Genomic DNA, 25,968 nt, shown 5'->3' on the forward strand with positions numbered 1-25,968 from the left:
TAGTAAATATTTCCAACTTTGCAGACCATATGGTGTCTGTCACAACTCCTCAGCTCTGCTGCTATAACACAAAAGCAGCCATAGACACTAATTATATGAATGGGCATGGCTGTGTCGGAATAAAACTTTATTTATCAGACCCCTGCTTTAAGTGAACAGCAGAGATTCTCTCCCTTGCTCTACATCTCTCTCCATCTCTTTCTCTCTCCTTTTTTGTTGTCTTCTTATCACCATCTTTCTTCCATTTTTGTTTTTATTCCTTCTTCATCCCAACCTGTTTCTTGCTTTCTTTTCTACATCTTGATTTCCTTCTTGTCACTTGCTACAAGACATATCCCCAAGGGATGCTTGGCAGATCCTCCTTAGCCTCTTGAGATGGCATCAGAGAGGAAACTTTACTCTTCCTTGAGTCCACTTGGTGACACAGAGAGGCTCCTGGGGCTGACTGGATTATATGTCTGGTGACTTCTTAAGCATATGTAACTCTTCTTGGCTAGCTTAAGATATGCTTTAGTTTATTAGCTGCAGAATTCCTTCTGGCTTCCTTGGACCTGAATCTTTGAGATGACTAAAGAGGTCTTTCTTTTACAATGTCAGTGGAAATTGGCATGTATTTGAATGTTCTTTAATCTTTTTGAGTGCCCCTATCTTTTTAGGATAGGCAAGGCTGGCAGGTAACATGGGTGTACAGTCAATGACAACTTCCTTAGGATCTGGAGGAAATCCATGTTACTTTACCTGCTGCAGATTTCCTCATCCAGGCAGGCTTTTTGGCCATCACAGGCTTCCCCCGAAGACAGGATGAGAAGGAATTTGCTTCAGTTGGAGCAGGAAAGATTAAGAGTAGAGGTCAGGAAGAACTTTGGTTCTGTCACAACTGTATATTGAACAAGGCCAAGACCAGGGGATGTTTTGGCGTTCCCTTGGAATTGTTAAAAGAACAGGACAGATTACTTCCTATGCTTACTCTAAACAGAAAATAGTGTGACAAAGGAAGCAGCTTTGTGTTAGAAATTTCCTGTGCGGTATGGGCTGAGGGCTGGGAATCACGATTTGAGGCCCAAATATCTTCTACCAGCTTCCTCTATGCAGACCAACCCTCAGGATGCTGGCTGATCACTGCAACAGGGAGAGCCACCCACCCTTCCAGTTTCTGAATGACTCTGATAGTTTTCCTGCTTCAGAATTTTCTAACTCCCTCTTATTATTTCAGTTGTCTCTCAAGTCTGCACAGCTAGCTCCATTTTGAAAACCAGATAGAAACAAACATTTGGAAACTTGATCGTACTGTGGAACGACTGTCTGTCTGTCTGTCTGCCTTCGCTGCCCAAACTTCAGGGACAGATGATTCAGGTCTGCTGCTTCCATTCCCCTCAGGACACATTGGCCCCTGTCCTATCTGCAGCCAGGTTCTGCCCTCTGCTTTCTCTCTCCAGGCCACTTGTAGCCTGCACTGACCAAATCCTGTCTCCATGCCCCAGTCCTTGCTGCCCCTCACTTCTCTGTGACATCTGACATTTTGGATCTGTCTGCCTGCCGACACCGCTTGTCTCCTATCTCCATGGCCAACATGCTCCTGTGACTTGTCTGTCTCTGTTTCTTTCATGTATTGGCTTTATTTCCACACCTTGCCTGGGAAAGCCAGTTGGCAAGCTATTGTAGAAATTCAAGATCATGGAGTCAAAACCTGGTTTGGATGGTGTTGGTGGGAAAGGAGGCAATGGATGCCATTTCAAAGGAAAACTTTGGCTTAATGAGAGCATGAAGGCAGGAAGTAGAGAGGGCAGAGGAGCCAGGCAAGTCTCCTAGGGTTCTAGTCTTTGACACTGGGATAATGAAGTCGGTAAAGTCAGGAAGAGGTGCTGGTTCCAAGGCAGATTTGATTTGAGTAGAAAGCAGGACATAGAAGTGGATAATATGTCTAAAGAGGGAAAGTTAATGGAAATGGATAGAAAACCTTTTATCTCATTTGCTGTTGCTGCTTCAGCCAACTTCTGGCTCCTTGATCAATATTTCCAGCTCCCAAGCTGTCCCAGGCTCTGCACTGACTGTTCTAATTGCTGGAAGGACACTACCACCTGGATGCCTATCATCCTTCAGACTCCTCGAGTGGGAGATGTGTTGTTATAGGGAAATAGCCTGGAAAACTGGCCTAGGAGTCATGAGTTCTGGGGTTGGCTGTGTGACTTGGGGCAGGTCACTTTACTCTCCAGTTTATAGTTTTCTCATCAGTGAACTGAGGGGTAAAACTAAATAACATCTTTTAAAAATGTTTATTTATTTATTTTGAAAGAGAGAGGGAGGGAGAGAGAATGGGGTAGGGACAGAGAGAGAGGGGGAGAGAATCCCAAGCAGGCCTGATGTGGGTCTCAATCACACGAACCATGAGATCATGACCTGAGCTGAAATCAAGAGTCAGATGCTTAACTGGCTGAGCCACCCAGGCACCCCTAAAAGTAAGTAATATTTAATCACTTTCCTGTATTTCCCCAGTTTGGTTTCTCACCTAGATTGTTTTTTCTTCTGTTAGTGGTGCCGCCATTTTTTCAGTTGCCTAGTGCCCAGAGGTATCCTGAACTACTGTTTACCACCATTCCCTCTTTCCTGCCCACATCTTCTCCCCTCCACATATACGCTTTCAACACATGCTATTGCTCTGTCCTTCTTATTGACTTCCACAACCTTCTGCTTCAGTCTCACAGCCATACCCTCCTTGAATTGTTTACCACCTGCTCTTAGACTGTTGCTATGGACTCTGGATTGCCCCCTCCAGTCTCCTGGGCATGTCTACCTTCCTAAGCATTTCTTCCACCCTGTCCCATTCTGATCCATTCCTCCTTAAATCTTCAAAGAGGAGTGGAGAAAAGGCAGTGTCTGTCAAGACCGAGAGTTTTTTTTTCCAAAATACTTGTACCTTAATATCTCTCCTCCTTCCTCCACCCTGACATTCTTTTACTCCATGTAAGAAAGACTCCCCAGGGGATGATTCCCTCTCTTTCTCCTCATTGTGAAGAATCATGTTATGAAGTTTTAAATATTTAAATATAATGTAAAAATTCTGAGACCATGAAAATCCCATATATTCCTCACATGATAACTGCTATTTCCTTGTAAGTACATGGAGCTTTACCACATTTTCCCCCACATTTTTAAATTAATTAATTAATTTTAAAAGTTTATTTATGTACTTTGAGAGGGAGAAAGAGAGAGCAAGCTGGGGAGGGGCAGAGAGAGGGAGAGAGAGAGAATCCCAAGCAGGCTCCACACTGCCAGCATGGAGCCTGATGTGGGGCTTGAACCCTTGAACCGTGAGACCATGACCTGATTTGAAGTTGGATGCTTAACCAACTGAGCCACCCAGGTGCCCCTATCACCTTCTTTTTAACAAAAATTATTTTAAAAAATAGCTTTATTGAGGCATGATTGATATTTGATAAATTGAATGTATTTAAACTGCACAATTTGATCAGTTTTGACATAAGCATACACCTAAACAACAATTGACACAATCAAGAACATACCCTTCACCTCCAAAAGTTTCAGTGTTCCTCTTCATTGTCCCAACTTCCTGCTCCTCCCCTCCCAGTCTCTGCCCTGCTGTTCATCTCTAGACAACCACTGATCTGCTTTCTGCCAGCATAGATCACTTCGCATTTCCTAGAACTTTATATAAATGGAATAATTTAGTATGTGCTTTTTTTTTGGTCTGACTTCTTTCACTCAGCATAATTAGTTTGAATTTCATCCACATATTATTGGTATAGCAATAATTCATTTCTTTTTATTACGAAGTAGTAGTCCATCGTGTGTATATATGGTAATTCGTTTATCCTATCACTTGTTAATGGATTTTTGGATTGCTTCCAGATTTTGGCTATTATAAATAAAGCAGTTATGAGCATTTGTGTACAAGTCTTTGCATGATATATGCTTTTATTTCTCTTAAATACCAAGAATGATTGAGTCATACGGCAGGTGCATGTTTAACTATTTAATAAACTGTCAAACTGTTTTCTGAAGTGGTTGCACCCTTTTACATTCCCACCAGAAGTGCAGGAGAGCTCCAGTTGTTTCACATTTTCACCAACACTGGAGATGAGCAAGTCTTTTTAATTTGAGACATTTTAATAGATTGTGGTATCTCAGTGGTTTGGAAATTTGTATATCCCTAATGACGAATGATGTTGAATATTTTCTCAAGTGTTTATTTGCCATCCATGTATCTGCGAATATGGGTTTCTTTTCAAATCTTTTACCCAATTTTTAAAAATTGGGTTGTTTTCTTATTTAAAAAATTTGAGGGTTCTTTATGTATTCCAGAGACAGTCCTTCATCAGATATGTGATTTTCAAATATTTTCTCTGATGGCTTGTCTTTTCATTATCTTAATATCTTTTTTTTTTTAATTTTTTTTTAGCGTTTATTTATTTTTGAGACGGAGAGAGACAGAGCATAAACGGGGGAGGGTCAGAGAGAGGGAGACACAGAATCTGAAACAGGCTCCAGGCTCTGAGCCGTCAGCACAGAGCCCGACGCGGGGCTCGAACTCACGGACCGGACCGCGAGATCATGACCTGAGCCGAAGTCCGACGCTCAACTGACTGAGCCACCCAGGCGCCCCTCTTAATATCTTTTAAAGAGTAGAACTTCTAAATTTTGTTGAAATTTCATAATTACAAGTTTATAATTTTTTCTTTTAGAGATTATGCCTTAGGTGTCATATCTGAGAAATCTTTGCCTACTCTAAGGTCACAAAGATTTTCTTCAATGTCTTCAAGAAATTTTATAGTGTTAGATTTTACATTTAGGTCTATGATCCATTTGGAGTTAATTTGTGTGAGATATTGATTTAAGTTTATTTTCTTTTTGCATATGGATATTATGTAGGCAGAATAATGCCTTTCCCCAAAGATGTCTATGTCCTGGCCCCCAGAACCTGTGGATATGTTATGTTACATTGCAAATGGGAATTAAGGTTTCAGATGCAATTAAGATTGGTAATCAGATGACCTTAAAATAGGGAGATTATCTTAGATTTATCTGGGTGGGCTCTATGTAATCACAAGGGTCTTTAAGAGTGGGAGAGGGGGACTGAAAGAGAACCAGAGAAATGGTAGTGTAGAATGGAATTGGCCTATATTGTTGGTTTTGAAGATGGAAGAAGGGAGACATAAGCCAAAAAAAAAAAAAAAAAAAAGGCTTCTAGAAGATGGGAAAAGCAAGGAAACCGTTCTCCCCTAGAACCTCTAGAAAGAATAGGAATCCCTTTTAATACCTAAATTTTAGCCCAGTGAGACCTGTTATGGACCTTTGACTTCCACAACTATAAGATAATAAAATGTGTGTTGTTTTAAGCCACTAAGTTTGTGGTAATTTGCTATTTGAGTCATAGAAACTAATACAGGTTTTCAGTTTTTCAGGCACCATTGTAGACTATCCTTATTATACCAAATTTCCTTTGATCTTTGTTGAAAATCACTTGAACATAAATGTGTGGGTTTGTTTCTGGACTCCATTCTATTCCATTCATCTATTTTTCTATCTTAATGCCAAAATCACATTGTCTTGATCACTCTAACCTTATAGTGAGTCTTGAAGTTGGATAGGGTAAGTCCTCCTACTTTATTCTTTCTCAGATTTTTGACTTTTCTAGTTTATTTGGATTGAACCAACTTGTCAATATCTACAGAAAAAATAAAAACAAAAAATGAAAAAACCCTACAAAACAATCCTCTGGGATCTTAGTTGGTATTGCATTGAATCCACAGATCAATTTGGAGAAAATTGATGTCTTAAGCATTTTGAGTCTTCTGACCCATGACACAGTATATCTTTTCATTTATTTAAGTCTTCTTTAATTTCTTTCAGCAGTGTATTGTAGTTTGCAATGTGTGGGTCTTGCATATCTTTAATCAGAGTTAGCTTTCATCTTTATATTTTTCCAAGCAAATGTAAATAGTGATTTTTAAAATTTCAATTTCTAAACCTTCATTGCTAGTGTAGAGAGATACAATGTATTTTAATGTTGGTCTTACATCCTGAAATCTTGCTAAACACATTATTAGTTCTAGAGGCATTTGGATAGATTTCATGGAATTTTCTAAATAACCAATCATCTTGTCTGTGAATAAAGTTCTACCCCCTACTCTCTAATTTGGATGCCTTTAACTTCCTTTTCTTGCCTTATCATACTTGTTAGAACATCCAATACAATGTTGAATAGGAGTCAGAGTGGACATACTTGCTTTGTTCTGATCTTAGGGGAAAAGCAGTCTTCTACCATTAATTTTAGTATTAGCCATAAGTTTTTTAAAAAGGTTTTTATTTATTTTTGGGGGGTAGGGGCAGGGACAGAGAGGGCAGAGGATCTGAAGGAGGCTCTGCACTGACAGTAGGTGAGCCCGACGTGGGGCTTGAATTCACAAACCATGAGATCAGAATCTGAACCGAAGTCAGATGCTCAACAAACTGAGCCAACCAGGTGCCCTGGCTTTTTTTTTTTTTTAGTAGATGCTCTTTATTAAGTTGAGGAAGTTCCTTCTATTCCTAGTTTGCTGAGAGTTTTGATCAAAAACGAATATTGTATTTTGTCAAATGCTTTTCCTACATCTATTGAGATGATTGTATGGTTTTTCTTTTTTAATATGGTATATTAATTTTCTAGGGATGCTGTAACAAAGTACCACAACTGGTTGGCTTAGAAGAACAAAAATTTATTTTGTCAGAGCTCTGGAGGCTAGAGGTCCAAAATCAAGGTGTCAGCAGGACTGTCCTCCCTCTGAAACTGGGTGGAATCCTTCCTTGCTTCTTCCTAGCTTCTGGTGGTGACCATCGATTTTTGGCGTTGTAGCTGCACCAATTTTTGGCTTGTAGCTGCACCATTCCAGTCTCTGCCTCTATTGTCACATGGTGTTTTCCCTGTATGCCTCTTCTTCACAACACGTTTTTCTATCATAAGAACACCAGTCATATTGGACTAGGACCTACCATAATGACCCCATCCATAAGGCATTACATCTGTAAAGACCTTATTTCCAAAGTAGGTTATATTCACAGGTACTGGGGATTAAGATTTTAACTTATCTTTTGGGGGGGACACAATTCAACCCATGACATATGGTAAATTACATTGGTAAATTTTCAAATGTCAAACCAACCTTTCATCCTTGCAAAAAATGCACTTTATTATAATGTATTATCCTTTTTATATATTAGTGGATTTGATTTGCTAAAGTTTCATTAAGAATTTTGCATCTATGTTCACAAAGGAGAGTGGACAACAGTTTTGTTTTTGTTTTTTTCTTTTCTCCTCTTCATTGGTCTTTGTTTAGTTTTAGCATAAGAGTAATGTTGGTATTGGGGTGCCTGGGTGGCTGAGTGTGTTAAGTGGCTCAGGTCAGGATCTCATGGTTCATGAGTTTGAGCCCTGCATTGGGCTCTGTGCTGTCAGCTCAGAACCTGGAGCCTGCTTCAGATTCTGTGTGTCTCTCTCTCTCTGCACCTCCCCCACTCATGTTCTGTCTCTCAAAAATGAATAGACATTAAAAAAATTAAAAAAGAAAAAGAGTAATGTTTGCTTCATGCAAATAGCTGGGAATTATTTCTTCTTCTTCCCTTTTCTGGAAATGTGTGTGTGGATTGGTATTACTTTTTAAATGTTTCATAGAATTCACCAGTAAAGCCACATGGGTCTTGAATTTTCTTTATGGAAAATTTTAAGCTACAAATTTAATTTCTTTTATAGATATATGGCTATTTAAGTTATCTGTTTCTTCTTGAGTAAGCTTTAGTAGTTTGTGCCTTTCAAGAAATGTGTCCAGGGGTGCCTGGGTGGCTCAGTCGGTTAAGCGGCCGACTTCAGCTCAGGTCATGATCTCGTGGTCCGTGAGTTCGAGCCCCACGTTGGGCTCTGTGCTGACAGCTCAGAGCCTGGAGCCTGTTTCGGATTCTGTGTCTCCCTCTCTCTGACCCTTCCCCATTCATGCTCTGTCTCTCTCTGTCTCAAAAATAAATAAACATTAAAAAAAAATTTAAAAAAAAATTAAAAAAAAAGAAATGTGTCCATTTTATGTAAGTTGTTGAATTTATTGGCATAAATAGCTCATAATATTTCCTTTTGTTGTTTTTACATCTCCATTATTTATAGTGATGTCACCTCTCTCATTCCTGCTAATAGTAATTTGATTCTTCTCTCTTGTTTCCTTATTTCAGTTTGGCTAGAGATTTATCAATTTTATTGATCTTTTCAAAGAACACAGTTTTGGTTTCATTGATTTTTCTCTTTTTTTTTCAGTTTTTCAGTTATCTATTTCATTGATTTCTGCCTTTTTAAAATGCTGTTCTTATGCTTTGGGTTTCATTTACTCTTAAGGTAGAACAGGAGATCCCTGGTATGAGATATTTCATTTCAAAATAGGTATTTTACTACTCTAAATTCCCCTCTAAATACTGCTTTAACTGTATCCCACAGATTCTTATATGACATATTCATTTTAATTCACTTTAAAATTCTTTCTAATATTCCTTTCAAGTTCTTAGTTGAGCATGGATTATTCAGAAATATGTTATTAAGTTTCCAAATATTTGGGGGATTTCCCATATATTTGTCATTGATTTGTTTTTATTTTTCTTTTGAAATATGACTTTTTTATTTTAAAAATTTATTTATTTAAATTCAAGTTAGTTAGTACACAATATAGTATTGATTTCAGGAGTACAGCCCAATGATTTACCACTTACATACAACACCCAGTGCTCATCCCAGCAAGTGCCCTCCTTAATAATGCCCATCACTCATTCAGTCTAACCCTCTACTCACCTCCCCTCAAGCAACCCTGTTTGTTCTCTGACTTTAAGAGTCTCTTATGGGTTGCCTCCCTCTGTTATCTTACTTTTCCTTCCCTTCCCCTATCTGTTATGTTTCTCAAATTTCACATTTGAGTGAAATCACATGATATTTATCTTTCTCTGACTGACTTATTTCACTTAGCATAATATACTCTGGTTCCATGCACATTCTTGCAAATGGCAAGATTTCATTTTTGCTGACTGGTATTCCACTGTATATATATGCCACATTTTCTTTGTCCATTCATCAGTCAATGTCATTGATTTCTAATTTAACTCTATTGTGCTCAGAAAACATACTTTATATGATTTAAAAAAACCCCAAACAGGGGCTCCTGGGTGGCTCAGTCAGTTAAGCCTCTGACTTCAGCTCAGGTCATGATCTCACAGTCTGTGAGTTTGAGCCCCGCGTCGGGCTCTGTGCTGACAGCTCAGAGCCTGGAGCCTGCTTCAGATTCTGTGTCTCCCTCTCTCTCTGCCCCTCCCCTGCTCATGCTCTGTCTCTCTCTGTCTCAAAAATAAATAAAAACATTAAAAAAATAAAAAAAAACCCCAAACAACTGAGGTATAATTTACCTACTAGTCTGCATGGGGTTAATCCTTTTAAATTTGTTAGAGACTTGTTTTATGGCTTAGCACATGATTTATCTTGTTACATGTTACCTGTGCACTTGAAAAAAATGTGTACCTGCTGTTGTTGAGTGGAGTATTCTATAAACATCAGTTGGGTTAAATTGCACTGTTCATATTCTTACTGATGATCTGTCTCCTTATTCTATCAATTATTGAGACAGATATTAAAATGTCTGACCATAATTATCAATTTGTCTGCTTCTCCTTATAGTCCTATCGGTTTTGCTTCATATATTTTGAAACTCCCTTATTAAATGCAAAAACTCTTTGAATTGTTACATGTATCTGATGAATTGAAATGTCCCTCTTGATCTCTGGTAATATTCTTTGCTCTGAAATCTTCTTTGTCTGATAATGATATAGCTACATACATTTAAGATTTTAATACAAATTGCCAAATTGCCTCTCAAAAATTGGTGTTATATAAGGTTTTCCCCCATTCTGGTTCACATTTATTGAGACTTTGATATGAAACTTCTTCTAAACATGTAATGTTTCTTCTGAATTTGGGATCAGCTAATACTCTTGCCAGACTTCTGGTTCTCTATCTGCACAAGTAGCTGTTAACAGCTCTGCCATCATGTGTATGGGGGAGTACAGGAAAGGGTTTAGGCATGGGGTTAAGCGGAGGCAAAAGTTAGAAAAGACAAATGAGAAGTACTTTCATTGTCAGAAAAGGTGGTAGGTAGGGGGGCATCTGGATGCTTTAAGGCAATTTAAGGTATCAGATGAATTAGATCTCATGGCAGTGAACTTGTGATCTCAGCGTCACTATTAATCATTTTTAAGAAATGGAGCCTGATAGATGTACCCAAGACTGGAGACAGGCAACAGTACTTATATTTTTAGTGGGTGAAAAAAAATGTGTGACATTCAGTAAAGAAAGTGATGAGTACTGGGAGCTAGAAAGGGTTCACTAAAATCTTACTTAATTCATTCTATTTGCTGTTAGAGTTACCCAGTTAATAGATCTGGAAAGGTCCCAGGTGCTTTGAACCGGAGAGAGGTGGAACCAAAGACGTTGTTAGAGATAAATACATCCAGGAGTGGGCCATCAAATTTAGACTAGGACCTGGTTTTCCTATTCCGTGTGTTTTAACACATTAGGTCAGGCCACAGCCTCTCCATCTGCCTGGATGAGGCAGCAGCAACACCTCCCAACACACCACATTAAGTACTTAGGTCTAAAGAGCCTCTGTTTTGTAGTCTCTGCAGTCACTAGAACTATAAACAGAATACTGGCTAATTATTGTTTAATTATTGCTTAAAAAACCAATTGGCACAATACAATCACTGCATTAATTACCCCATACAGCATCTGCTTTCTTTTTTGCCGTCATCCCCATTCCTCCCCAGCCCCTCTCCCCACTTTAATTGAAATTCAGCTTGCCGTAACACCTCCTTTCTCCAGGCCAACTGGATCTCTCCATTCACACGAGGGAGAGGAACAAAACAGAGAAGGCCCCCGGGGATTAGGGAGTTTTGACAGCTGTCCAAGAGGAGCTCAGAGATACGGGCCAAGTACAGAGGCAGGACAGAGACAAATGAGAGAGAGAAGAGAGTGACAGAGGGAGGGAGAGATGGGCAGGGAGACATCGCAAGAGGAATGAGTGGGACAAAGAGTCACAGAGACAGGCAGAGATGTTTAAAGGGGCGCTGAAAAGGGGAAAAAGGAAACGAAAGGCTAAAAACGAGAGGAACTAAGGCGAGACGGAGAGGAAAATGCGAGAGGCTCAGGAGGGGAGGGAGACAGGAGAGAGCTTTGTCAGGAAGGAGAGGGAAAAGTCCGGTCTCTGAGGACAGGTCAGTGCAGCTTGGGTACCGGTCTGAAGAGGAGGCGGGCAGGCAGCGTGGGGTTCCCCTCGCATACCTGGGCGCCGCGTGGGGCGGAGGACCGCCGCCGGGCCGGGAGCATCGCAGCGCGAGCGGAGAGCTGAGCGCGCGGGACCGCGGCGGCAGGGCCCCTGGGCGAGCCCGGCGGCCCCGCACTAGCCCGGCGGCCCCGCCCCCTCCTCAGCCGCCTCCTTCGCCGGGGCTTTTCCTGCGGGGCTCAGGAAGCCGGCCTAGTGCCGCCACGAACAATAGCTCGCTGCTCGGGCTCGGCTCCGGGAGAGGCCGAGGCGCGGCCGCGGGGGAGGGAGGCGTCCGCGCCGCCGGGGGCCCGCGGTGAGCGGCCGGCCCGGGCCGGAGCTTCAGTTCAGCTCCGCGCCGTCCGGGTCATTGTTGGCCGGGACTGAGGGAGCGGGAGCCGGGGGAGGAGCTGGAGAGGCGACGGCGGCGGCGGCGGCGGCGGCGGCGGGAGCCAGAGGGGGAGCCAGAGAGCGAGCGAGCGAGCGCGGGAGGGAGGAGGTAGAGAGACAGGGAGGGTGGGAGGGAGGAGGAAAAATAAAGAGGAGAGCCGAGCAGGGCTGAACAATAGAGACAGGCGGACGGGCGAGGAGAAGAGCCAGCTGCCGCTGCTGGGGAAGAGCGGGCGCCCAGGCAGCGCGGACCCCGGCCCCGGCCCGGTCCGGCTCCGGCCAGACAGCAGGGCGGCCAGCGCCCGCAGGGAAGGGGTACCATGGGGGAGCCGGCGGCAGGCGCCCCCAGCCCGCCGCGCGCCTCCGCCTGAGGGAGGCTGGGCGTCCTCTGCCCCAGCCCCGCCGTCCCAGCCGCCCGAGCCGCCCGCCCTCGAAGCCGCGAGTCCTCCTGGTCTGCGGCCGCGGCCGCTGCGCCCCGCGCCCTCCGCCCAGCGGGCGCCCCGCAGCCCTCGGCCCCGGGCTCGGCCGACCCCGGCTGCCCGCGGACGCCTCCCCCAGTCATGAACCCCCCGGAGGGGGCAGCGGAGGAAGGAGGAGCAGCCGACTCGGACGTAGATGCCTTTTTCCGGACAGGTAAGCTGGGCAGGGCGCGGGGGGCCCGGGGGAGGGCTGCTGCTCGGGACGCGGCGTCTCGGACAAGTTTGGGGAAGGAGGGCTGTTGCTGGGGTGTGCGTGTCGGGGGGCAGTCCTCCGTGTCGTCGGACTGGAGTTGCCGAGATTCTTGTTGTTATGGCAATGCTGCTTGCGTTTTGGGGAGGGGTGGGGGCTGGGAGCCCGGCACCCCTCGGCGTTCACCCCACTTGCGAGAGTCGGTGTTGGGGAGGCGGGAGGCGGTCCCCTCGGCCGCCTTCTCCTGGAGCGCGGGGATGGGGCGATGTTGGATCACTTTGCAGCGCGCGGCTCAGCTACCGGCGTCCCCGGCCCCTCCCTCGTCTCCCCCCTCCCCCAGCGCCTGTCAGCCAGCCTCCGGCCGCCCTGGGCTGGCACCACATCTGGGGCCAGGGGCCCGGGGTCCTGACGTGTGGAGAGGGGCAAGAGGGGACCGGGAGTCGCTCACGCTGCAGACTGACAGTCAGGAGCCGGGCGGACCAAGGACGGTCATGCCTGGTGCGTGTGGGGAGTCGGCGTCTCGGACTTAAGAGGCAGACCGGGCTGGGAGGGCGGTGGGCGCCTTGGACCTCCTCCGTGTCCTCCTCTTCTCCAGTTCTGGGAACGGATGAGCTTTTCTTAGGAATCACTCATTCCTGGAAGTGTGAGTTAGCGTCCTCCTCATACACACCCACTGAATCTTTTGCTTGCCTGTGGTATAAGAGCCCCCAGATCTGTCTTTACAGCTGTTTGTTGCCCCTGCCACCTCCCATCCCCCAGGTCTATAGCTCTTGCTCCCGGGCTCCACAGCCCGTTCTCCAAAACAGACACCGACCACCCTCGTCTCCCACCACCTGTGGCCCTATTTCTCTGGCAGCCAGGGATTCCCCATCTCCCGTTTACCTGTGGCTTCCGCCAGTTCCTCATCTCCCGTGTCTGGAACCATTTTGTCTGGAATCTTTGTCCCAAGGAGTCCAATAAGTTATGGGGACCCTGCACATCTACCCTGTCCTTCCATAAGTTGGATTAGAGGACATGAACTGGTGGGGTCAAGGATCAGGTTAGCTCTGAAGGCTCTCTGCACACCCATCTGTTTCCTAATCTCATTGCCTTGCCCTAGAGGTCATCTCTAGGGAAGAGGGTGGGGTGCTTTGTTGGGGAGACTTGTGGCTTTAGAAGTCAAGACTTGATTGGCCCATATGTTCATTTTCTGGTTGGTCTGAAGAGGAAAGAGCTGGAGGGCAGGAGATCATGCCAGGGCCTGGAGAAAGCAGAGGAAGCCTCTGTTATACGCTACTGCTTCCAAGGGCTCAGCACCCCCCCACCAAATCAGTCTCTATCTCTTGCACTCACACATACTCACACACACTGCCCAGGACCCAAAGCATGGATTCTAAAGAGGTGCCTGACCTAAGTTTATAACTTGACATCTAGGTTGTAATGTTCTGGGGCCTGAGTGATAACCTGAAATACTCATCAGGAGGTCTCCCCTGACACCCCCTGCTGCCCCACCCCCCCACCCTCTCTGTCCTCCCATCTCTGGACAAAGTCTGCCTTTTCTTAGCTCTAGGGAAAAAAAAAACTCTTGGAGTGTGACCTTTCCCACCTTCCTTTTCTGGATCCCACTTTCATCTTTTGACAACCACTCCTCCTTCACCTTTCTTATTACCTAAACATTAGTTCCTGTCCATTCCTTGTCCCAGGCCCTTGGGCTGAGTTCAGTTTCTGGAGGTTTGATAATTTTGACAAATTCACACAGTGTTAATGGTGTTAATGGCCTATAATGGTCCAATGTGTTACTTTTCCCAGGGCCTTTCCAAATACAATGTGTGGTTTATGTATGGCTCAAATCACAGAATAAATAGCAGACTAGGGTCTGTCTCCTGTGGGACTCCTGTTGAGGATATTCCCCTTCCTCCTTGGGGAGCCTTTTTTTGGGGGGGGGGTTAGATCTGATGTGCACTTAGAATCAGAGAAAGGTTAAATCTGCAATGAAGAAGGCTGGAAATGACTGATGACCTGTAACAAGTTGCAAGTGGGGATGCACACTGCTGGTCGCTAGGTCTAGGACTGCTTTCCTCCCAGCCCCCCAACATGGTCCTCTGTGCTTTGCTTCCTGATTTTACCCTCACTAGTCTCTAGCCTGGGCTCTTGCTGAAGATTCTTAAGCCTGGGATAAGGCCACATTTTGTAACCTTCTCCCTTCTGATTCTCCATCATTATGGACCATAGCACTGTACCTGGTAGCTAGACAGATTATAAATTTATTCAGTTGAACTGAGAAAACTTCAAACACATTTTCAAAGTCCCTAGCACCAAAGTTACCCCCTACTTTCTGGTGGAAAATTTTGCATGCACAAGGACGAGACTGGCAATTGCTTTGTCAAACCCTGGCATACTGTGCTTCTAATTAGGAATGTTTCAAATAATTCTGTCATTTTGGTCCCTTACTAGTCCTCTTCTGATTATTTTGGTATCTCAAGTCTCCTGACCAATCGATAAAGCTATATTCCCTAAATTTCAACTCCCTTGCACACATGTACATATGCACACACACAAACACACACACATACACACATGTACACACACCAGCCCACTATTCTTATTGGTGGATTCCATATTGTCTTCTTAGGAATTCTCTGTTCCAAGCCTGGGAGTGTGTCACAATAGTTTTATTTATCATTTTTATTAGGTAGAGGAAGGGAAATATGGGAGCTCAAAACTGGGAATAGAAACCAATTGGAATAGAAAACCAACAAGGACTCGGGGCGCCTAGGTGGCTCAGTCGGTTAAGTGTCCGACTTTGGCTCAGGTCATGATCTCACAGTTCGTGGGATCGAGCCCTGCATTTGGCTCTGTGCTGACAGCTCGGAGCCTGGAGCCTGCTTCTGATTCTGTGTCTCCCTCTCTCTCTAACCCTCCCCTACTCATGCTGTCTCTCTCTGTCTCTCAAAAATAAATAAATGTAAAAAAATTTTTTTTTAAAAAGAAAACCAACAAGAACTTTTCAACTCCTACTGGGAGTCTTCTGCTGTCCAGGGTGCTGTGGAATACAAAAGAAATATTCAGAGTGGTCTTTGACCTCAAAGAACTTTTAAAAGGAGTTTGACAATTATTGCTCAATTGGAGATTAATTAATTGGTAAACATGGTTCTATAAGATAAGAAGTTGACAGAACTATAGATGAGGTAGAACCAAAGGTAGTTCTTAAAGGGGGTGGAGAGGGAGGAATGCCATGGGCAAAAGGCACATAGGAGTTTGGGGCATGGACATTGAGGTTTCTGGGCTGACCAAAAAAAGGGGTAGGTTAGGGAGGAATAGGAAACAGGGATAGGTAAGTGGGGCAGGACAGATAGGGAGAGTCTGGGAAATCCAAGAAAGGATTTGGATTTGATTAAGAGTTAGTAGGGAGTCATTTTAGGTTGAGCAAGGGCATATCATGAAGAAAGTGGCAGTTGGAAAGGTTAATCTGGGGGTAATATGACTGATGAAGTGGAAAAGGGAGAGAAAGAATCCAGGGAGATGGAAAAGTGATTCAGAGCTGAGGGGGAGGGGGCTTGCTCTAGGTTGGTGGCAAAAAGGATGGGGAGTCAGGGACAGCTCTGAGAGACATTTTCAAAGACAGAAAAGTGGGGATTTGTTGACAAACTGGCTATAGGGGGAAAAGAAAAGCCCATGAGGAAACAGAAGTAGCTGGGTTGAGAGTGTAGAGGACTAACAGTGTGCCATTGACATGGTCTGATTGGGACAGGAACCGATTTGCAAGGCAGGTAATGATATTGGCTTTGGAACTAGTGAACTGGAGATGACTGATGGACATCCAGGTGGAGTTTTTTTTATGTGTGTGTGGGGAAAATGGGACTCAATACAGGAGCACAGGCAGGAGATTAGGGCTGGCGCTGTGGACTTGGAAAGCTTCTGGGTCAAGGTTGGATGCAGCTGAAGCTTTGTGAATACACCATTTGTCAGAGGGAGGGACTGGAGGAAAGAGGGGAAGAACTAAAGTTAGAATTTGGGGGATAAACCCTTATTTATAACATGGCAGCAAAGGAGACTTGATCTTGGGGACCCCAGGGAGTCAGCGTGGGTTCTGAGGTGAAGACAGGCTGCAGACAGGGTGAGCAAGAGGAGTGCTGGGTAAGTGTCACCAGATGTGATAAAAACAAGGCCACTGTGAGCTCTCAGGAGTGCAGTATTAGAAGAGGCAGTCAGAGTAAGGATTTGGGGTGGTGGATAGGAACCCATTACTTGCACAGTTGATCAGTGAAAGGAAAAAGAGATTGGGTGCCAGTCAGAAGGAGTGTTAGTATGAAGAAAAGGAGTTTCATTTTTTTGCCAGAGAGTCAGAAGAGGTTTGCAGGTGGAAGGGAGAAAGCTTGTGGACAGGGAACATTGCAGATGCTACATTAATTGTTGACTTAGATACCTGGAACCTGAGACAAAAGTAGGTTCCCTAACAAAAATAAGAGCTTAGCTTTGGTGAGCAGAGGAGAAAATTCTTTTTTTTTTTTTTTTTGAGACTAAAAGGAAAAAAGTTAAAAGTTATAAGTGAAAAGAGATTGATATGGAAATATCTTCTACCTATATCTTTCTGTTGAGCTTTGGTCCTGTGAGTCCAGACATTTTCAACTGAAGTGTTTGCTGCTACTTGGACTTCAGCCAGCTTCAAACTCAACTCTGTGTGTCTTTCCAACTCCCCGCATTAACTTCTTCTCTTGTCTTCTTAGTTCTGTAAGTGACATCTCCCCCCCTCTCCCAGTCATGATAGTTAAAACCTTGGTTTTGTCTATGAGGAGTTTCTTTCCTCTAACAAATCCTATTGAATTATCTGTCATCATCAGCCCTTCCTGTTCATCGACAGCCTCTGCCCTAGTCCAGGACCTGTTATGCTGCCTGTGACCTCCTTTCTTGTCCCTTGGAATCTGCTCTCTCACCCCCACTCCAAATTGGCACTGCAGGCAAGATGGCACTAATTTCATCACGTTGCTGCCTGGTTTATGAACCTACAGTGACTTCCTAGTGTCTTCAGGGTCAAGTCTGTACTTCATATCTCAGCTCCAGCCAGGCTGCTTTTCTCACTTCCCAAGGGCATCATCTACCTTTGCACCCCCACTTTCCAAATCCAGTTCATTCTTCAAAGGCTTGCGTCTTACCTTCTTCTGGGAGTCTTCACAGCTCACAGGACCAACTGTCTCCTCTGAATTCCTAAAACACTCACTTATCTATACTCATATTCTCACTGTATTAGTGGTATTATATTGTTTTTAGCCCTTTCATACGCATAAGGCTTGTCTCCCCCATTGAAGTTACTTGTTCTTTGCAGGTAAGGAAAAAGATATTTTAAAAACCTTGAAATTCATCAAAAACAAAAACAAATCACCTCCTCCTAATATAGATAAAACAAAATTGGTAAAGTATATGCAGTTGTTAAATCTAGGTGGTGGTATATTGATATTTACTATATGATTCTTTAAACTTTTGTCTCAGATGACAACCTCATTCTTCCTGGACAGAGGAACTGGACAACATCATGTCCAGATCATCAAGAAGATGTTATTTTGGAGTAACACCTATTTTGTGCAATTCTTTGAGTAAATAGCACCTCTCCATCTGTGCAGTGCCAGGCACTGAAGGGGAGTGGTTTCTTCTGCAGGAAAGGAAAACATCTCTTTTTGACACTGGGCTTGATGCGATGCTCCAGAATCATGCTTAATTCATGTTTGTTTTCCTTTTTGATTCTCTTCTACTTCTACCCACCATGAATTGGGCTTTAGGTCACATCACTTTCCAGGAACTTCTTGGGGAGTATGGAGAGGACTTTTTTTTTTCTGGAGATGGAATGTTGTTAATATTTCTAATATTGTATTTATGCAGGCTATTTCTACATTAATATATTTTAGAACATATCAACGACAGCCAAGCACACTATAAGATTTGGGAGGTTTTGCTTTATCCTGTGCCACCAATCATAAATAGCTTGATTATTGACACATTCTGTTCAATTGTATTTGAAAATCCTTTGGGGGAATGGAAGAAGTGTTGGAACAAACTGAAGCTGTAGAAAGAAATTAGGTGAGAAGTAATAAAAATCTCTGTGGCTCTAAATATCAGTAAAACACTAGAACTGGTGAATTAGGAGTCCTTCTCAGATGTTAGAGAATTAACACTTTTACTTTACAGACTTCTTTCTGCTTCCAGAGGTAGGCAGTATGGTATAGTCCAGTGGTTCTCAGGTGGTGACAATTTTGTCCCCCAGGGAACATTTGGCAATATCTGGAGAGTTTTTTGATTGGCACACCTTGGTATCTAGTGGGTAGAGGTCGAGTGTTCTGCTAACATCTTATAATGTACAGGACAATAAAGAATTTTCTAGCCCCCAGATGTCAATTGTGTTGAGGTTGAGAAACCCTGGGATAGCCTGAAGATCATGGGCTTTGGATCAGATAGGCCTGACACTAACCAGGGGTAGAATCTTGGGTAAATTATTTAATCTCTCTCATTTTCAGTCTTTTGCAAAATGGAACTAAGAATGCTTATTTCACAGGTTTGGAGGACTAAAGAGGAAAAACGTGTTAACAGCATCTAGCCATTTCTGATACACAGTGGTAGCACAAGACATCCTAGCTGCCCCTGTTGTTCCTGTTTCAATTATTAGGTGAATATGCTTACACACAGGCTGGGGGATCTCCAAAAAGAGGTGTTGTGTAGGGCTTTTTCCAGGAGGTGGGAGAGGGTGCCAGAGAGGTACATGATGAAGTACAGGGAGCCTGTGTGTGGAATCAGAAGGTTAGGGTTTGGGCTTCAGCTGTCTTTTATTCATTCATTCAGTCATTTGTTTGACAGATATTTATGGCATACCTACTGCAGCCATGTACTGTTCTATGGGAGTGTATAAAATCATTACAACAAAGAATATAGAGCAGGAAGGGGAATGGATATAAATATACCCCTTCAGGGAGCACTTGGATATAAGAGGTGGGAAAGGAAGGAAAAGCCTGTGAAGGAGGCTGAGAAGGTCAGACAAGAGAGCAGGAGATGAACACTCCCCTTTGAGCTCTACTTCTCTGAATGACTTGGGCAAGTGACTTTAATATCTGTGTAGGATGAGGATAATAGCCCTCTCTCCCCTTTCCTGTATAGGACTGCTGAGAGACTCAAATAAGATACTGTATGTGAAGGGTCTTTATAAGTTGTACAGTTCTATCCACATATATGTAGATAGTTCCTTCTAAATCGAACATTCTATTACTCTAAGTGCCTCTCCTGACAAATATTATTTTATTTAATCTGACCTCTATGAGATCTTTCCAGTCCAGGAAGAAAGCAGTCCTTTTCAATTTGGTTTCCCAAAGGGACTGGATGGGACACCCTTCTTACAACAGGTCAGGACACTTCTGTTCTCTCTCCCTCCACAAAAGTATAAAGATGCCAACCCCCCAGCCCTCCAGACCCTGGCACATGGCCCCGTGCTTTCTGGAGGAGCCCAGTGAGAATGGAGTTCTTGCTTCTGCCAAGCCTCAGGTGGGTGCAGTGAATCAGTCCTTTCCTGCTCCTTCTCTGTCTGCATGCAGTTCAGACTCCTCCTGCCACTCCTTTGTGTGTGAATGACTGGCAGCAAAATAACTAGGAAATGATTGACGGCCACAGGGCTGTTGGATCAATAGAGCTGCTTGAAATCGTGTCTACTGAGGAGTGAGGGAACAGAAAGAATAAGCTGGGAGGACAGAGGAATTAATTTAAGGAAATAAAGAAACTGTTGGGGAATTAGCTTTGTCTCCTCCCCTTCTGCGTTATTAGAAGGGAACTGGAGACTAGCTAGAAAACATGGATACAAGGGATAAACAGGTGGGAAAATGAAAAGTGGCTGATGAGCTGTGCTGTCAAGGAAGTGGTTACTTATTGAGCTGAGGCTTGAAAGATGGGTGGGATTTAGATGGGGAGGACAGAAAGTGATGTGTTCCCATGTTGGGACAGTGTTAGAAGGAGGTATGAGGGCCCATGGCATGTTTGGGCCAGTAAGTGGTCCAGTTAATGTGACTCAGGGGATGCAGGTGGAGGGTCAGTGGGAGATAAAACTCAGAAGGGGGTCGGGACGAGGTTGATTGATTGCTACATTTATCAAACATTTACTGGGCTCCCAGAGCCTACAGGGCTTTAAATGACAGGCCAAGGAGTTTGGTCTTTATCTGCAGTTTCCTTTTGGGAGCTGCTAAAAATTTCTGGATGGGATGGAGGCACGATCAGGAAGATAAATTTGGCAGCCCCACGGAGGGTCAAATGGAATGGGGGAGGAACTTTTGGCCAGTGCCGGATTAGGAGGCCACTGTGATAGGTCTGAACTTGAGATGCCACAGTGGAAATGGAGAGGAGGGGGTGGCTGTGAGGGACCTTGTGGACCTAGAGTCCATGGGACTTGACAACTTGAATGTAGAGGTGTCAAGGAAGAGGCAGTAATCAAGGATGATGCCAAAGCTTAGAGCCTGGGTGACTGGAGGGATGGAGGTACCCTAAATGAAAATCAGGAGTTAGGAAGAGGAGGAGCAGCTATAGGGAGGCAGGAGGAGAAGGAGGAGAGGGAGGATTTGGGAGTTTACTTTGGGACATGTTGCATTTCAGGTGTCAGTGAAATAGCTAGGGGAGGTGTCGGTTCTGTAGGCGGGTAAGGAAGGGAATCTGGAGCTTTGGAAGGAGGCCAGAGCCAGAAATATAGGTTTGGGAGATATCCGTAAGAAGTTGTGGCTGGAGCTATCAGAGTAGATGAGATAATAAATGAAAAGCATGTACAGACTTAAGGGCAGAGGGCCAAGGACAGGGCTGGAGGAGAACCAGGGGAGAGCAGTGCTTGGAGAAAAATGCTGCAGATGGGTTGAGGGAGATGAGGACTAAGCATACAGACTTGGTTCTGGAAATTGGGGGATCAGCGGTAACCTTTGCAAGAACAGTTTCAATCATGTAGGGGAGGTGGAATTCAAATTGCAAGGGGAATGGGGAGTGAGTGGATGGGAGGAAGTGGTGGGAGTGCATAGAGATGACTCTTTGGAAAGGTTTGGCTGTGAAAGGAAGGTTAAAAATAGTGAGGTAGTTGGAGATGGGTAGCAGTTGAGGGGAGGCTTTTTTTAGGTAGGGAAGATACATGAATACCTAGGGGTGGGGAGGAAGAAGAAGGCAGGCATGGGGAAGAGAATGAATATTTAGGAAAGAGAGAAGTGGTGGATGGAGGAAGGTCCTGGATGGGTCTGGAGAGGTGGATCTTAAGGTCAGCTTAGGGATGAGCCTTGGGCCAGAGAAGGGGGTGGGGTAGGCAGACCTTAGTAAAGTAGCTGGCCAGAAAGGACCTTGGCTGAGGGCTCAATGTGCCTGATCAACAGCCCCACTAGAGGGAGTATCAGCTGGTTGGAGGTCTGGGGGCTACTGGTGGCGTGCTTGAGAGGGTAGCACGAGCTGAGGGCAGCTGTGAAGTGGACAGGCTGGGTTGGCATGGCCCTAGGAGGCCCTTGGGCAGAGAAGATGGGGAGCCGGCTGGGAGATCCCAAATTAGCAATCCTTTTCGAAGTGCTGGTGGCTTCTTTTTGTAGACTGAGGTGGGATTTGCTTCAGCCAATGGTGGGGTCTGCATAATTATCTCCTGCAGAGTATTAGGCAGAGAGGCAAGTCCCTGGGCTGGAGGGTAAGTGAGTAGAGGAGAGAGGGAGGTAGACCCATGCAAGAAGGTGTCACACGGCTTCCTGAGGAGGGGTACAGGCCTGGTAATGAGGCAGTATGTCTGTCAAGGATGGGACCTGCTCTTGAATTTCTAGAATTTCCTTAGAATTTCTAGAAGTCTCAGAACAAAGAGGAAGCAGAGTAGGGATTATGGGAGAGCCTCTTGCACATTCTTCTCCATGAGTGGGAACCCTTCACACAAGAGGGAAGATGCCAGTAAGCACACCCATTTCTTTGGCCCCAAAGCACTCCCTCTAGCTCTCATTTTAGGGGCAAATCCAAGAGCTGTCATCAAGTGAGGGGTCTTAGGTGGCCCTCCAGAGTGAGGGGAAGTAGGAATCCAGGGGCTGCTATTACCATAAGGTGGGGTGTGTGGGACTGGGTTTAGAATCCTTAGACTTAGAAGAAGTGGGAGTTTCCTTAGGTATGGCTATAAACAGTAATAGAAAGGGCATTATAATAGAATGTAATTGTATGTATATGACTATTTTACACATATATTACGATCATATTATTAGTTAGATAGATCTTTACATTGTCCAAATGATGAAAATTATGATGCTTCAATAATTTCTTTCCCTCTCTCCTTCCTTCCTTCCTTCCTTCCTTCCTTCCTTCCTTCCTTCATTCCCTAACAGTGCAGAGATAGATGAGGATGAAATTTTTGAGTTTGCAACTACAGTTATTCCAGGGCATGGCAGTCAGGGACTGGGAATGTAGCTAAAATCCCTGCCTTTTACACTCTTACCCTGCAGTGAGGGACAATGGCTGTATCTATTGGGGGGTGGGGGTGGGGAAACAGTATTGAGTTGGCAGCTGGACAGTGGGCCTAGGAAGAGGCCCAGGAGACTGGCAGATGGTTAATTGGATGTGACAAAAGGGGGCTGGGAGGAGGAGTCTGGGGTCTCCTGGGGGATTCCTGTCTCTGACTTCTTACTGTCCTAGAAATGATGTGAGGAGAGAGAGGAGTGGCTCCAGAAACAGTTGAGGAAAAAGGTTGGCAGGACTCCATGTTGGGTATGTGGCCATGGAAGGACAGAGTGCCATTGGGAGTAATGTCACAGCTTTAATTTGGAGGATGGGTGCAAGATATTAAGTCTCTTGTCTGTACCCCAGTGCATTGGCACATAATACGCTCAGATACTTAGATATAAAGAGAATACTTAACCAAATATTGGAACAATTTTCTAGCTATTCTTTCTGATCCCAACAACTGAGTTTTGACAACCAAATATCATTATTACTTTTGATAAGAACTGGACAAAGAACTGATTAATTTTAGCAGAATATCAGATTTCAGTGAGTGGATCTCTTCATTCATTCTTACACTCATTCATTTAAGTGTCAAACACCAGCTGTACACCTACTAAGTGCCAGGCACTGGGAATACACAAACGAGTTGGAAATAATCTTTTCCACGGGAGGGTAACAGTCTAGTGGGATTGACTGATGCATAAGCAAACAATTGTGTTGTAGCATAGTAAGTGCCATAAAGAGGATTGGGTGTTGTACATTGAATGTATAGAGGGAAGATCAACAGCCTCACCTGGATGGGTGTGGGATTCAATGAAGAGGGGGTGCCTAGGCTGAAATAGATGAGGAGGTGGTGAACATGAAGACAGACCACTGTTCAAGAAGTTTGGCAGTAAAAGTAAGGAGAAAATGAAAACAGTAATTGAAAGGACATTTTGGGAGTACAGTAGTGTTCTGTTTCTTGATCACAGATGTGATCTGTTTGTGAAATTTCAGAGACCCATAAACTTATGTGTACAATTTTATGCATACACATTGTGCTTCAATAAAAATCTTTAGTGGTGCCTGAGTAGCTCAGTCAGTTGAGCATCTGACTCTTGATTTCAGCTTAGGTCAGGATCTCACAGTCTTGAGATAGAGCCTCATGTCAAGCATGAGATTCCCAGTTAAGAGGTTATCTCGGGAATGGAGGGACAGTTCTTCTTCTGTGGCCATGGGAAAAGACCAGGTGGTTATAGGTCAAATGCTAGAGCTTTTATTAAACTGACCTGCATCTTCAGATAGCCAAGATTATCTGACAGACTGAGGGATACTGAGAGCCTGAGAAGAGAGGAGATGAAATGGATCTATTTGCTGGAGAATGAGTGAGAATTGCATGAAAAATGATCTGTCCATTGGAGTTCAGAGTGGGCTGGGGATGCAGGCTTCTGCATCTTGCTCAGCCCTGGAGACTCTGGAGTGGATGTGACACCAGTGGACTCTTGAGTTCTTGGGTGGTGACTGGACAAGATGTCCGGGGTAGGGATGAGATGTGCAACAGACTTGTTTGGAAACTAGCCTCTTCCCTGAACCTTAATGAACATTGATGACCCTAACGCCTCTTGGAGGCCCTACCTTGGAAAATGGTCATGTCTAGTTTCCCCATGTAGGCTGTACATACCTTTTGCTTTGGACTTGTTTGTATTCTTCTCAACACCCAGATCAGTGCCTTGTGGTTAATACTTGCTTGTTTAGTATTTGTTGTCTTGCGTTTTTTTTTTTTAAGAGCTATTTATTGGTGTGTAGGTCATTTGGGAGTTTCATAATAAAACACTATACTAAGGAAATAAATCATTTTTTTTGTGCGTGGACAGGCAGTTCTACCTTAAACAAATAGACTTATGAAATCAATATTGACTATGAAATATATCCCATAGCTCTTGTTGCTTCTGGATTAATTATAGGGGATCCCTTTTATTGCTTGCTTATAATATTCATATATTTCATAGCCACGGGAAAACTGAAACTTCACTCTTTCTTCAGAAAAACCCATGTAGAAAGTTCAAACACACAAATGGATTAGCTAGTCAATATTGAATGAGTGTCTGCTATGTGCCAAATATTATGCTAGATATTAAGGGTGCTTCTAAAGATGGGCAACAAATGGTCCCTATTTCTGAAGAGTTTATGGTCTTGTTGAGTTTAGGGGACTGAAATAGGAAAAAATGGCTAATTGGAGATCAATCAGAAAGGGAGTTTCACTCACTCATTGATTCATTTAATATGTGTTTATTGCCAATAAGCTAAAAGATCATTTAATTTAAATAAGTGGTAAACAAGGTCGCATTTAGAGAGATTTGATTTTTGGTATACCTTCATAGAACATTTATTTTTTATTCTACAGTTATTTTTCTATTATAAAAGCAATGCTGACTTAGTGTAGAGTATTTAGAAAATGTGATGGAGTATAATGGATGGAAAAGCCACTGTAACCTTCTCGCCCAGAGAGAGCCCCTATGTTAATTTGAGATACTTCCTTGTGGTCTTGTTTCCTATGTGCATTCTCTCCCTTGATCTATGGTTTGTTTTTTGATCATCAAATTAAGGTGAAAAACAAATTGACGGGTGATAGACTTTTTCCTAAATGAGGCCATTTTTCCCAGTTAATATAAATATATGATGTACTTTTTTTGTGTACAGTATACACATATCTGTTGAGCAAAGTAAGACACTCATAAGCCAATTAGCCTTTATATGGGGATAATGTAGGAAGACAGAGGATATGTTGGTTTTTTGGAGGGGTAAAGGCATTGATGCTTATTGTTAAAACAATAGTTATGCAAAACAAAAGTGCCGAATCTAAAGTCAAAAGCAAATACTATTTCTCCCTTCTCCTCCCTGATGTTAAGATAAATTCAACAGACATACATGCCTGTTGAATATACAAGTACATGTTTATACAAATGCATAGCTTTCTTTTTTATTGTACTTAACAAAAAGAGAATCGTGCTATACCTGTTATTCTGCAACTTGTTCTTATCACTTTATAATCATGGACATTTTTCCATGTCAGTACATATAACTCTACCTCATTTGTTTTAGAGTTGTGCTACTTTCTGTTGTATGGATGCGCCGTGTTTTATTTAACCGTTCTCCTAATGATGGA

The 25,968-nt window shown here is 43.8% G+C and overlaps 1 protein-coding gene across 4 annotated transcripts in view; it reads left to right on the forward strand.

Moving 5' to 3' along the window:
• Positions 1-11,891: 11,891 nt before the first annotated feature.
• KALRN (kalirin RhoGEF kinase) overlaps positions 11,892-25,968 on the forward strand; it is a 668,576-nt gene continuing 654,499 nt past the window's right edge. For 2 of the 4 annotated variants that reach the window (XM_060639748.3, XM_060639750.3), the window contains exon 1: positions 11,892-12,353. In XM_060639748.3, coding sequence (XP_060495731.1) covers positions 12,281-12,353 — 73 coding nt within the window. In that variant the 5' untranslated portion in view covers positions 11,892-12,280. The remainder of the gene's footprint in view (positions 12,354-25,968) is intronic. The other 2 variants (XM_060639747.3, XM_078453074.2) reach the window with 2 other exon arrangements.

Source organism: Panthera onca, chromosome C2 (genome assembly GCF_046562875.1).
Source record: "Panthera onca isolate mPanOnc1 chromosome C2, mPanOnc1 haplotype 2, whole genome shotgun sequence".
NCBI classification, from domain to species: Eukaryota; Metazoa; Chordata; class Mammalia; order Carnivora; family Felidae; genus Panthera; species Panthera onca.